The 12,516-nt window shown below is 32.3% G+C and overlaps 1 protein-coding gene across 1 annotated transcript; it reads right to left on the reverse strand.

Moving 5' to 3' along the window:
* Positions 1-278: 278 nt before the first annotated feature.
* On the reverse strand, positions 279-8,979 carry LOC145616252 (vacuolar-sorting receptor 6-like). The gene is made up of 12 exons (XM_081670948.1): positions 8,567-8,979; positions 3,771-4,463; positions 3,564-3,652; positions 3,398-3,467; positions 2,674-2,757; positions 2,507-2,583; positions 2,335-2,416; positions 1,265-1,347; positions 1,072-1,135; positions 841-969; positions 669-772; positions 279-550 (listed from the first exon to the last, which is right to left on the reverse strand). Exons 1-12 carry the CDS (start codon positions 8,958-8,960, stop codon positions 425-427), a joined length of 1,995 nt encoding a protein of 664 aa, XP_081527074.1. The 5' UTR covers positions 8,961-8,979; the 3' UTR covers positions 279-424.
* Positions 8,980-12,516: the final 3,537 nt, after the last annotated feature.

The raw sequence follows: 12,516 nt of genomic DNA on the forward strand, positions 1-12,516 counted from the left end.
GTTTACATCTAAATATTACATTGTGTATTGCACTATTAATACTTCGTATCAAGCAAGGTTTGACTCACTGAGTAAGGTTCGTAATCTAGATGGTAGATGTTTAAGATCTGATTCTTGTGCTTGGTTTCAAGTTTGGTCTTATTTGACATTTTCGACACAATATTATTATTAGATGTTTGAATTGGTTCGGGCTGAATAAAATGGCCCGGGTCTGTTTTCTTTTCCAAATAACGGGGCTCCATTCAGTTAGGTTAGATCGGTAGCAGGCAGTTTCATGGTTTGGTTTACAAATTATCAGTGCTGATGCAATAAAAAAAGAAAAGCTCATTATCGTGTACATAATTGTGTTTTGGATTATCAACCAACTATGTATCTCCTTCACATATCTACAGATTAAAACTCGTTCTTCTACATTTTAGTTGATTCAAACTGAAGATTGTTGCCGTAGAGGTTCAATCTCCGCGTTTTGGGTTTCAGCATTTCTGGGATTTTGACTGTCAAGGGGCATATACTGGGACATGATAGCCATTATCTCAGAGTCCATGTAAGACTGCATATGAAATGAGAAGTTATGTCAGCCTTTCCGATGCCATGACTCGAATATCGTGATTAGGCATTGATGATTCAAGAACTATGATCATAAGCAGAGAGCAATTACTATGACTTACCCTGAGTCTGTACTTGTAAAATATATACCCAGCTGAGCCGAAACCAGCCAAGACTGCTAGGACCATAACAGTTGGGAACCATCCAGATTTCGAGGAGCTTCTTTCTGTAAATAAAATTTTTAGCATCTTAACTGATGTGTGCTTTGGTTGTATAACAGATGGCGAAATTTACCTATGCATGTGTCTTGATCTTTCATGTACAAGCGATTTCCTCCGCACTTGCAGTCATAACCACCCCACGTATTCTTGCAGCTGCATCCAGAACACTGGCAAGCAGCGCGTTCCTTGCATTCATCAATGTCTGGCATTTGAAAAAAAAAAAAATACTACGTAAATTTTATTAGAACTTCTTGTCTAATAGCTTGAGGTTGATTATAAGGCAGAAGAGGACAGAGGTGGCAACCGTCACACTTTTGGCCATCTCCACGGAAGCCTTCCGGGCAATTGCAGCCAGAAAGGTCTAATGCCTAAATTACATTCAAAGAGTAAGTTAAAAAAAAAATACAAAAATTTACAGTGCTCATGAGATTCATAATGGATTGAATATGAATCTGGTAAAAAGAAATAGTATGACAAAACAATCAGATTTACTGAACTGAACAAGCCGAGAATGTCTTGCCATTCCTTGTTTCTGACCAGCAACCACCATTGTTTATGTTACATCGGCCCGGTCCATGAGCTGCAAAAACAAAGCATGCATGATCTTACAAAAGAGACTGTGGAACTTGACAGCAGCTACCAACAATCAACATGTCATGTAACATGTTTTTAAAAAATTCGAATTCTCTTTAAAGGGGCGTTTGGCTCATAAACTAGTATGGGGTTGGAATCAAGAATGAAAGCTTGGTTGTATGGGTTTTGAACTTCGTTCGTAATACCATATTTGGTTTGATTATGGAGTGAAGTTTTTTTTTGGATACATACCTTAAAAATATGAAAATGAGTCAAACTCATGCCCACCACCCCCCCCCCCTCCCCTCCCCTAAACCCATACGTGATACCTTAATTACGTGAACCAAACACCTGATGAGAAGTATGAAAATGAAATCTGGAATGTATTTGCAGTGCCCTTTAGTTTTTGTTTAGGTTGAGCCACTATTGGTGCCATTTGTTATTATAATGAGAAGAAAGACTAAACCAACAGAGGACACAAACTGAAGGATTTAGATTATGATGTACCCCGTGGTTAAATAAACAGATACAGATATTAAACTTTGCTTGACTAAACAAATACTTCGTACTAAACTATTAACCTTGATAACAAGTTTATATTAAACTATTTAGCCTTAATAACCTGAGAAAACAAGAAGCTGGTGAAAGCTTTTGTTTAGAATTGTATCAACCTTAATGACCTGGTGATATTATACTATTTTGCTAAAATAATCTTTAATTTCAAAAGTGAAAAATGAAACTGGAATTTCATATGCATTGATGTCATTATTGTGACTTTTGGTGCAATTTATAGTCTTCTCTTCCATAATTTCATAATTGCTTAATATTGTATCTTGTTCAATGTGTTATACAGTTCTGTAATATGATTTACAGTTACTATCATAAATTTACTAGTTTAGTACTAGTAATAGATTCTGGTCTGTGACACATTTTTTTGGAAGTATAAACTGTCAAACTGATATAATTGTAAATTTGTAATGCACAAGCAGATTACCTTTGCAAGTTGTATAACCATCTCCTTGATACTGAACTCCTGCTACAAGAGGACATTCGCAAACTTTTCCTCGGAATGTGTCCTGGTAGCAGTTAAGTAAATAATTATCTGTGAAAAGAACAGCTCTGAAACATATGGAAAGTACAGCTATGACCTGAAGAAAACCTAATACCTTGCAGGCTGTGATGTTGGCTTGTGTGTCCTGCCAGCATCCACCATTGTTTTCAAGACACTCGTTAGTCTCAATTCCTGCAGGTTTTTTTAACAGCAACATTTAGTATCAACAACAGAAACTGAGCCAAAGTTTTTGTGAGTGTAGATAAGGACTTGCAGATGAACCTTCTGACAGACAAATTGGTGGATCAGTTGTTTCCTTGAAGGCAGAACATACGGCCTTCAGTACAGCACTTCTCTCCAGTTTGCCTAGCAAAATGGTACACATTGATGAGAATATAGGGTCTTTTGATCAATTTGTTTATGCACAAGGTTTGTTTTGAGTAATAAGATGCATTGTTTCAAGTGTTAGGCATGACATATGCATCAAACAATTGAAAGTAATTCATCTACATTATACAAAATCCGACTAATATGGAAGCAGGGAAAACCTTGTCATTTTTGAAATATTAGAGAAACAACTGGAAAAGTTGGAATGCTGCAGAGGGAAGTATAAACAAAACAATTGCGATGAAAAGAATCAGGAGACGAACACTTATGTATTGTTCCACAAATGAATTCTGCAGCAAGGGAAACATTTTTGTAGTTCTTTCACGTAATTGAAAAGCATAGATTGGGCAAAAAACTGCTTGATAAGAAGATGATTAAACAGCAGCTTCATTGATTATGGGCATCCTCAAGTTAGACCATGTTTCGATACCAATGATTTCAAGCCAGACCATGTTATGTTTGACTCAAATGACATTAGCAACATAATCATTCTTATTTGATATTATAGTACCCTTTTCACTTTAGACATCAGAACTGTGAAGCAAAAACATTATAATAATATTCACTTCAGCTCGATCTGCAGTCTATATTGAATGGATAGTAAACTAGGCAAACCAACCTCTGTATTGCACGTCGTTGATAACCAATGTGGGCAATATAGTGATATCACCACGAGATCCTTTTCCAATCTGTGTTAAAAGTGAGATACAACATTATATTATCATAGCTCAAATTGTAACAAGTTATTTTAAACAATATTTCTGAAACTGCTAAAGTTATCATACCTGCTTGTCTTGTTCATTTTTCAATATTTCATTATCTGCATCAGCTTCTGGATTTCCCATGCACTTTTTAATCTTATCAACTGGAAGATCTATTGGAATAAGAGAAACATTTAATTAGGCAAAAAGACATTAACAGATCAAAATTTCACAAGTTTCAAAACTGAACTTTTATAACATTAAGGAAATAGTTTGATTAGTATGACTTACTAAGAGACTTCAAGACATCCTCAGCACATGTTTTAGTGTATTTCTTCTCCTTCATGGAACACCGAATATGGAAATCAGTAACATAATCCCACCAAACCCATGACCTGTTCTCGGATTTCGCAACAGTATGAACACAAAGCTGCCTCAAATTCTCAAACACAACATCCTTCCCTTCATATCCTTCCCCAAAATCCTGCTCAGGGTCAGGAGCACAATACCTTCCGCGGTTTATACATTGTGACTTGCACTGACTGCTGAGTAGAAATGGCTCAGGACAATACCAAGTTATGTAATGAGGGGTAAATAGTGTATAACCCCCCTTTTCAAGAATCTGTGCATGACCCTTAAAGTCCTTAATGAAATCCATCTGGTCCTTGCATCGAATTCCACATTCATCGTTGCTGTTAGTCCACAACTCGTATTCAACCCGACCATCCGGGTTTGGCATTGCCTCTGACCAGTCTAGTTTTACCACAACTTCATTACCCTTCTTTAATTCGTCTTTTAAGCTGTCGCCGAAGTCTTTCTCTATGAGAACAGAAGGGACTTCAAGCTTGTCAATGAACCCATCTGCATCACTACTTTCCTCCGGCGAGTCCATAGTTATTAAGTCTTCATCTATGCTATCTGCAACCAAAACTGCTGCTGCTCCTGCTTGTTGTGCATTCCATGCTTTCAGGGCAAAGTAGCATTCTATTGACAAAATATGAAGATGAAATCAGCAATGTTGTTTTTATTTCTTACAGGAATCAGAGCATCAGTTGATTTAATTACTGTCATGATATGATTTTTTTTAATGTACCCTTGTAATCAAAGATATGATATGATTTTATGAAATTATTGTTATGTATATGTAGAAGTTATGTTTTGATTAAGGATATGATATCATCTTATGAAATAATCTATGATATGATATAATTTGTATATTCAACTATAAACCATAACTAATTTTTGTGACAATAGGCTCCGTTTGATTTGATGTAAAATGTTTTAATGGAAAATGATTTTCCCATTTTTTTTCTCCATTTTCTTTATTTGGGTAATAAAAGGATGGAAAACAATTTTCGAAATGATGGAAAACAACATTTTCCATTACAAAATGAAGGACGCCACATCTTCCTCCCTACTCCTTGCCCTCTTTTTACTTCCCTTTCATCCATCCTTACATTTCCACTCCTACTTTTGATTTTCATGAACTTTTCTTGTACGCAACCAAACAATGGAAAACTAATTTGCAATAATGTCAATGTTAATTTTTAGTTTGTTGAGCTGTGGTAGACAATTTTTCCGAAGGTGTAAAATAGCTTTCTTAATGTGTAAAATGTACATTTTCCTTTTGTAAGGAATGATTCGTATTTCTCCCTACTAATTATACTTCTTTAGTTCGTTCTCCTATTATCTACAATGTTCATTCTCTTTAGTCTTCTTGTAAGGAAACTAAGGAAAGATACTTTACAAATCCTTTCTCTTTGAAAATTGTTTTCCATAAGAAATCGTGTTTCACTAGATTGAAAAAAACGGACCCGTATAAACACTCTTTGGGAGTGTCAAATTATTTATCATGAGATTGTGATTTTTATGAATGGAATTATATATAGGGCTTGATTGGTAAACAACTTTTTCATAATTTTTGGCATTTAGCTTTTAATTGTGGTCAAACCTCAAACATACATCAAATCTTTTTGCCGGCGGGGTTATTCTGCTATAATGTTGGCTAATAAGCTAGCTTTTTATTAAAAGCCAAAAGCTAGTAGAACTTGGTTTTTTTTTTTTTTTTTTTTTTTTTTTTTTTTTTTTGTCCGTTGGCTTTCAATGCTTACAATTACATTTCTATCCCTGATGTACAAAGATAAATATAATGATGCCCTTAAAAGTCATTATGGATAAAACAATCGGCAGTAATTAGCCAACTTTACCAAACATATTTATTAAGAGCTAATACTCAAAAACCAACATGAAAAATCAATATAAAAACTAGGTCAGACAAGCCAAAAGAAATATCCAGTAGACCAGTAGTGAACAGCCAAACAAAGCCATACTCTAAAAGTTAGCATTAGAAAGATATTCCAACAAATGAATTAGATCAACCAAGTCAAAGGATTAATTTAAATTTAGCATTAGAGAGATAGCTTTTCAAGTTTTTCTTAAGCACCTTTCTGACAGAAATACCTAGATTGTTGTTAAGAAGCTATTATCCAGAGTTGTTGAGTAGGTAGTTATAAGTTCACGTCATTTGAAATTGATACTTGATAGTTGATATTATTAGGAACAGGTTGCTTATCTTGGGAGTGAAAACAAAACATACACCATAATACTTATTAATGGGTTACACAACACATATATGTTCATTTCTTATATTGGTAATTTGGTAGTAATCTAATTAAGAATACTCGAAATAAATCACAAGTCGATCATTGTAATTAAGGGTAGCAACTTATATTAATCAAAGATTAAAGAATTTAAAAAAAAAAAAATCTAATTTTATTTCAATTTAGTCTTGCTTGATTTCTTGAAAGGTGGATTCGTTTGTATTTGTTTCTCAAATCAACTAAACCATAATCAAAATATTCCAATATATAACATTTATGGTAAAAAACTTTAGCCTCCATTGTCAATTTTAAAGGGGCTTCCATCGGATTTCACAGGTGGAAAGCCCCAATCTTTATTTATTTTTTTTTTTTAAGTTTTTTGGTTTTTAGTTTACAATAATGTCTCCCTCGAAAGAAAGAGTTTATATCCTTCGAAATATATACAAGGTTTTTTCGATCTCATTCGAATGACAAGGTTTTATTGGTGTTTAATTTGGTCTCTGGTTGTGCGGGGCTACTATTGATTATGGCTCGAATTCGGGTTACGGATCAACACAAGAATTTACTTTCTCACAAAATTGCGAAGCGACAACGGATCCACTCAAAAAGTTGTATGATACAGCGAACCGAGAATGTGTTAAATTGTTATATTTATGAATTTGGATTCTTAGCCCTTCCCTGATTAATTCTTTGTATGACTATTATTAATGAAATTTAATGTCATTTAGGACTTCTTTCATAAAAAAAATAAAAAAAAAAAAAATGGTATTGTAGGCTTTGAAGCCATCATCAACTACTAGTGTGCTACCGTACAAAAAATAAATAAATAAATAAATAAATAAATAAAAGAGATCCCGAATGAAGGCAGCCTAGTGCGAGCATTATGTGTACCTTAAGTAATATCCCGTGTGTCTTTGTTCAACCCATGAGAAAACTCACATGTTAGTGGTGTGTTGTCTCACATTGAAAAGTGTAGAAAGTGTTGGGAAGTAACATTGAAGATATAAGAAAGTTGTGTCTAATTTATAAGGCTAAAGGGCTACTCCCCTTATTGTCATTTTGTTTTGAGGTGGTACCTCCTTCGTCGTATGAATTGGACAGTTGTGTTGGATGTGACTTAGACCCGTTTATCATGGTACCGGAGCCAGGTTGAGTTAGGCTAAGGGGCTACTCCCCTTGCTTTCATACTCCAATAATATTAGAAGGTATTTAAATATCTAATAGTGTTTCTTTTAAATTTTCCTATTAGCCTACCAAAAATTTATCTACTATTCTACATTAATTTTCTCCTTTGCTTGTGTTGCTAGTTGCTACTAATCAAATGAAAGTCTTCAATTACCTTAACGTTGGTTTAATATACTACATCTTATCTCTCTTATTTAATTGGGTTATGTTTAATGTAGGCAATACTTGTGGAGAAAACTACTTTTAATAACTCACTTTTTATATATATATAGGGGAAGGCTCTCATGAGAATTTTTCTTATGTGAGAACATTTTTTATGTTCTAAATTTTTACTCATATGTTCTTAATTTTAATTCTGATGTTCTAAACTTTTTCCTAGGTGTTCTAAATTAAATCAAATTTTCTTATTTAGTGCTCACATGTTCTAAACCATAAATTAGTTAAGTTTGATGTCATAAATTTTAAATAACTTGTTCCAAAATTTTATTTATATGTTCTAAATTTTAAAACGTGTGTTTAAAGAATTTTAATTATATGTTCTAGATTTCAAAGCATATGTTCTATTTTTTTACTCGTATGTTCTAAATACTTTACTCACACTTTCTATATTCTATATTAGTTTGTTCTAAATTTTTATTCACATGTTTATAATCTTAAATCAGATGTTCTAAATTTTTATTCACATGTTCATAATCTTAAATTAGATGTTCTAAATTTTACTAGTATGTTTAAAATTTCATAAAGCAAATTTTATAAATATTTAATCACTTGTTCTAATTCTTAAATCAGATGTTCTAAACTTATTAATCACACAAATGTTCTAAATTATTACTCATATGTTCAAAATTTTAATTTGAGTCACATGTTCTAAATTTTTATTCACATGTTCTAAATTTTTACTCTATTCTCACCGGATCCCTCCCCTATATATATATATATATATATATATATATATATATATGAACAATTTGTGTTGTTAGTAACTTAGTACTACCTTAAAACTAAAATCATTTGCTTTTTTCACTACTAACGGCATGAATTTGATTAAAATTGTTGTAATGACTAATTCTTTTGGTCCTTAACATTTTCCTTTAATGACATGTTTAGTGTCACCATCTATATTTTTGTAGCGACAGTATCATTAATTACGTGTAACAAAATTTACAAAATATTTATATTCACATTGCACATAAAATAAGGGGTTTGAAAATTAGCATAGACTTAAAATAAGTACTAAAAAAGTCAATAATCAACTTAAAAACAAACGAAAGATCAAGGGAAAATGGTACAAGGGAAACAAACCTCCACGATCAACAAGGAGAAAAGTAGGTCTTGAAGTATGAGATTTAAAAGGCTTAACACCATCAAAACTCTTACAAGCATTAATATTATGATCAGGATAAACCACTGAACCCACCATTGATCCTCCATACTCTGGTACTCCAAAATTTGCTATTGAACCATCATGCTTTGCCTTTAAACTATACGGTTGCAACACCGTTATGCTGTTCTTCTCCACCACAAACCTTCCACTTGTACATCGTGTCGCAACGGCTATCACCACCAGCAGAACCGCCATCATCCTCCCTTCCTTGTTCATCCTTGGCTTATTTATATTTTTATTATTGTTTAAAAGGTAAGGTGGTTTAGTTGAGGTATGGAAGTTGGGTTGACGAAATAAACATGACTTGATCATGTAAGGTGGAGGAGTATATAAGAAAGACAAAGTTGGAGTTAAATAGACTCGAAAGCGAGGGAAGAAAGGCCAAGAGAAGGACGTACATAGTAGAGACTTTTTCTATTTGGTTTTATTCACAAGACTTGTGTTGTGCGTTTACTTCAAGTTTCTTACTCAGTCTATCTCTGGCCCATATTAAAATTTGTTTACTTTCTTCATTTCTGAAATATTTTCCATATATATATATTATTTATGCATTAACTAATATTTGCCAAGTAATATTTGTTTTAGTAGGTGGTTTTGAAACTTATTTATAACTGAATTAGTTTTTCCGCTACTAATATCTAATATAGTCTTAACGTTTGAACACGTGGCGGTAGCACGTCGGTTTTTCCGCTGCTAATATCTTGCAAGGATAATGCATAAATATTATTTTCCAGGTAAAATAGTGCACATCATAAATCACAATGTATAACCAAATAATTATTTCCAGTCTTCTCTATACATGATATAAGTTCTCATTTCAATCCTAAACATAATGTTTTTAAAGGCAAGGTTTCGTAACTCGTATGTACCTTGAATAAACGAATAGATTGGCCACTTAACCAACTAGAAATCACCTTCCTTAAAGTCCTCTCCTAAATCAAACAATTAAGTTTCAATCGATACCCAAACAACCAAATTTACAGCAATACTAACTTACCTTAAGACTTTTAAAATCCAATTAAACAACACTTTTAAACCTTCCTTTTAATTAAAATTAAAGGCTTATATTTATTTCTTTAAATTTTCTTCATAAAAATCTTAAAATACACTCTAATACATGAAATTACAGCAAGTTTAAAGTTTAATAAAAATCTAAAAAAATTTTTAAAGCCCCTAATAATCGCCCTTTTTAATGGGTGATTAAACCCTCTTTATAAAACATCAAAAATAGTACTTAGAAACTATTTCCAGCACTTTAGATTAATTAAAAACCCTTCAAAACTTTATCAACACATCACTTTTATACTCAATTAAAAGTCTCCTAGGATTTAATCACTTCCTAGAAAACAACCAACAGTTAATATTACTAACACAAGTAATTTCCAACAATATAACATGATGAAAAATCTCTTAAAACTTCAATAAAAACATATATTCATGCTTAATTAACTTTAAATATAATTAATTTATTAATCAAACTAAAGGATAAAATTTTAAGCATAAAAAAACTTCGTTAAAAATCAAAAACTACCCGAAAATCATATTTAAAGGCTGAATTTGGCCACGAGAGGGTGGTGCTCACTACCATAGGTAATGAGTCTTTCTTAAAACGTTGTTTCTTGTAATACGGTTAATTTATGGATAACTTTAGGGGGCAGCCCCAGTTGATCTTTTTGATCAACGAGAGTTGTTAATCTAATGGCACATTTCGTAATATTGGTGAACATAAAATATTGCCAGCACATAAGTAATCATAGTCATCTGCCAAGTCACTATGAATGCAAATTAAGTGTACTCTACCGTCACAACACCATCTATTAACCTGGTAGACGACGTTAGTTTTGGGTTACGATAATTCGGTAGCGATTATTAAATATTCCGTACTTGGTAGTTGTTGTGTGAATTTAATGAAGGGTTGAATTTACCTCATTTGTTCCAAGTATACTGTGAATATGGTGTTGATTACATCTGCTTTCCTTTAATTTTCTAGAGATAAAAAATAAGAAAATCGTATTTCTTCAACTGTTCATCTCCGAGTTGGGTTGCGTCGTTCGTTGATATGAGATTTAAGAGACATCTACGAAACCAAAAAAAAATCCCTCAATCTGCAATTAGAGATTCATGAGACATCTACGAAGCCCAAATATATAGGGGCTTTTCTCGCCTAAGTCATGTCATGTATTCTGATATTCTCCAGCCATAGCCATAGTTAATTAGTTATATATCACCGACATTGGTGGTCTTCTGGTTTGTGTTACGGGCTGTAGCGTCAGAGGAAAGAGAATAGGAAGAAGCAGAATTTGGGAATAAATCAACTACGTAATTGTTGCCAGCTAATAAAAAATTTTATAAATTAAAAAAAAAAATACTTTAAATATTACTACTACCTACTGCTCTCCCAGTTCCCACAGTCCCACTCTCCTATGTGAAAGCTGAGTAGTATTTCTTTTTAATTTTTTTTTCTGCAACACATACATGATACATTAGCTAATAATCATGACTTTTATTTTTATCTTCTTTTTTTCATTATAGTTTTTATTTATGTTTTTTCGTACTCCTTTGTTTCGAAATGATGTTCCTATTTACATAAATCGATGCAAGTTTTTATCCATCTTTGGCCGTAAATATCTTTAATTTCACACTAGCAAAAATTATACATACACCTTTTATGATTTAGGGCCTGTTCATATTTACTGAACTGAACTGATTGGAGCTGAACTGAACTGATTGGAACTGAACTGAACTGACTTAAGCTGAAATGAATATTTTATGTGAGAGGGAAATTAAGAGCTGAACTGAACTGAACTGAACTGATTGGAATTGAACTGAACTGAACTGAACTGAACTGATTGGAGCTGAACTGAACTGAAATTAAGTAAATATGAACAGGCCCTTAATAAGTGCTACATTTAGAGTGTGTTCTATTCAACTAATTTTTACTTATTTGAACTTATCTAATCTTATCTAAACTTATTGAAATTATTAGAACTTATTTTAGTTATAAATTGAACTTGAGTAGCCTTGATTAACCCTTATCACAACTTATATTAACTTATTTAAATTTATTTTTCCTGAACTTATCTTATTTGAACTTATTAACCCTAATCTGAACTTATCTAAACTTATTTTTCTAAAAATAAGTAAAAATAAGGTGAACATAAAAGAGTCTTAGTAAATGCAATCAGGATTAATAGGTGTTACATTTTCTTCTTTGACAAAAACCTACATTTTAATATTATATTTCTCTTCTCCTATAATTCTCACCTAAATCTACTACCACTTTACCTCACTATCTTTCTTTTACAATTTTTTTTTAATACTCTAATTACCTCACTTACCTCTTATTTTATTTAAGTCAATTAAATTGTCTAAAATTATGTGTCAGTGAAAGTGTAACACTTATTAAAACACAAAGGGAATAAAAGTTAAGATAGTACTCCGTAACAATGCACTCATCAAGACGAATCAAATAAGATCCTATAGGACTATATTTGTTCTTATAGATTGAGATAAATTTAGAAGATTCTCTCTTATTTTTTAAAAGGAAAAGATTCCAAATATGAACATCATTGTAGAATAAAAGGAGTATTTAAGAAATGGGAGGAGAAAGTGCATGAATTACATTAAAACAAAAGGTGAAAAGTACACTATATATATACAAAAGTTAAAGAGAAAAAGTGGGAAAAGAACAATCTACTTTGACTCGGTCAAAACTAAACCCGTTACAGCTCAAATCAATATGTTTACGAGTGGATTAGATCCACCCCAAACTCAAACTCGTCATATAAACTCAGATTGTATGTACTTGACCAATAATATGAACTAAAAAAAACACCATAAAACAAGAAATACCGAAACCAAATTGATA

The sequence above is a fragment of the Chenopodium album genome, chromosome 26, assembly GCF_948465745.1.
Source record: "Chenopodium album chromosome 26, dcCheAlbu1.1, whole genome shotgun sequence".
NCBI classification, from domain to species: Eukaryota; Viridiplantae; Streptophyta; class Magnoliopsida; order Caryophyllales; family Amaranthaceae; genus Chenopodium; species Chenopodium album.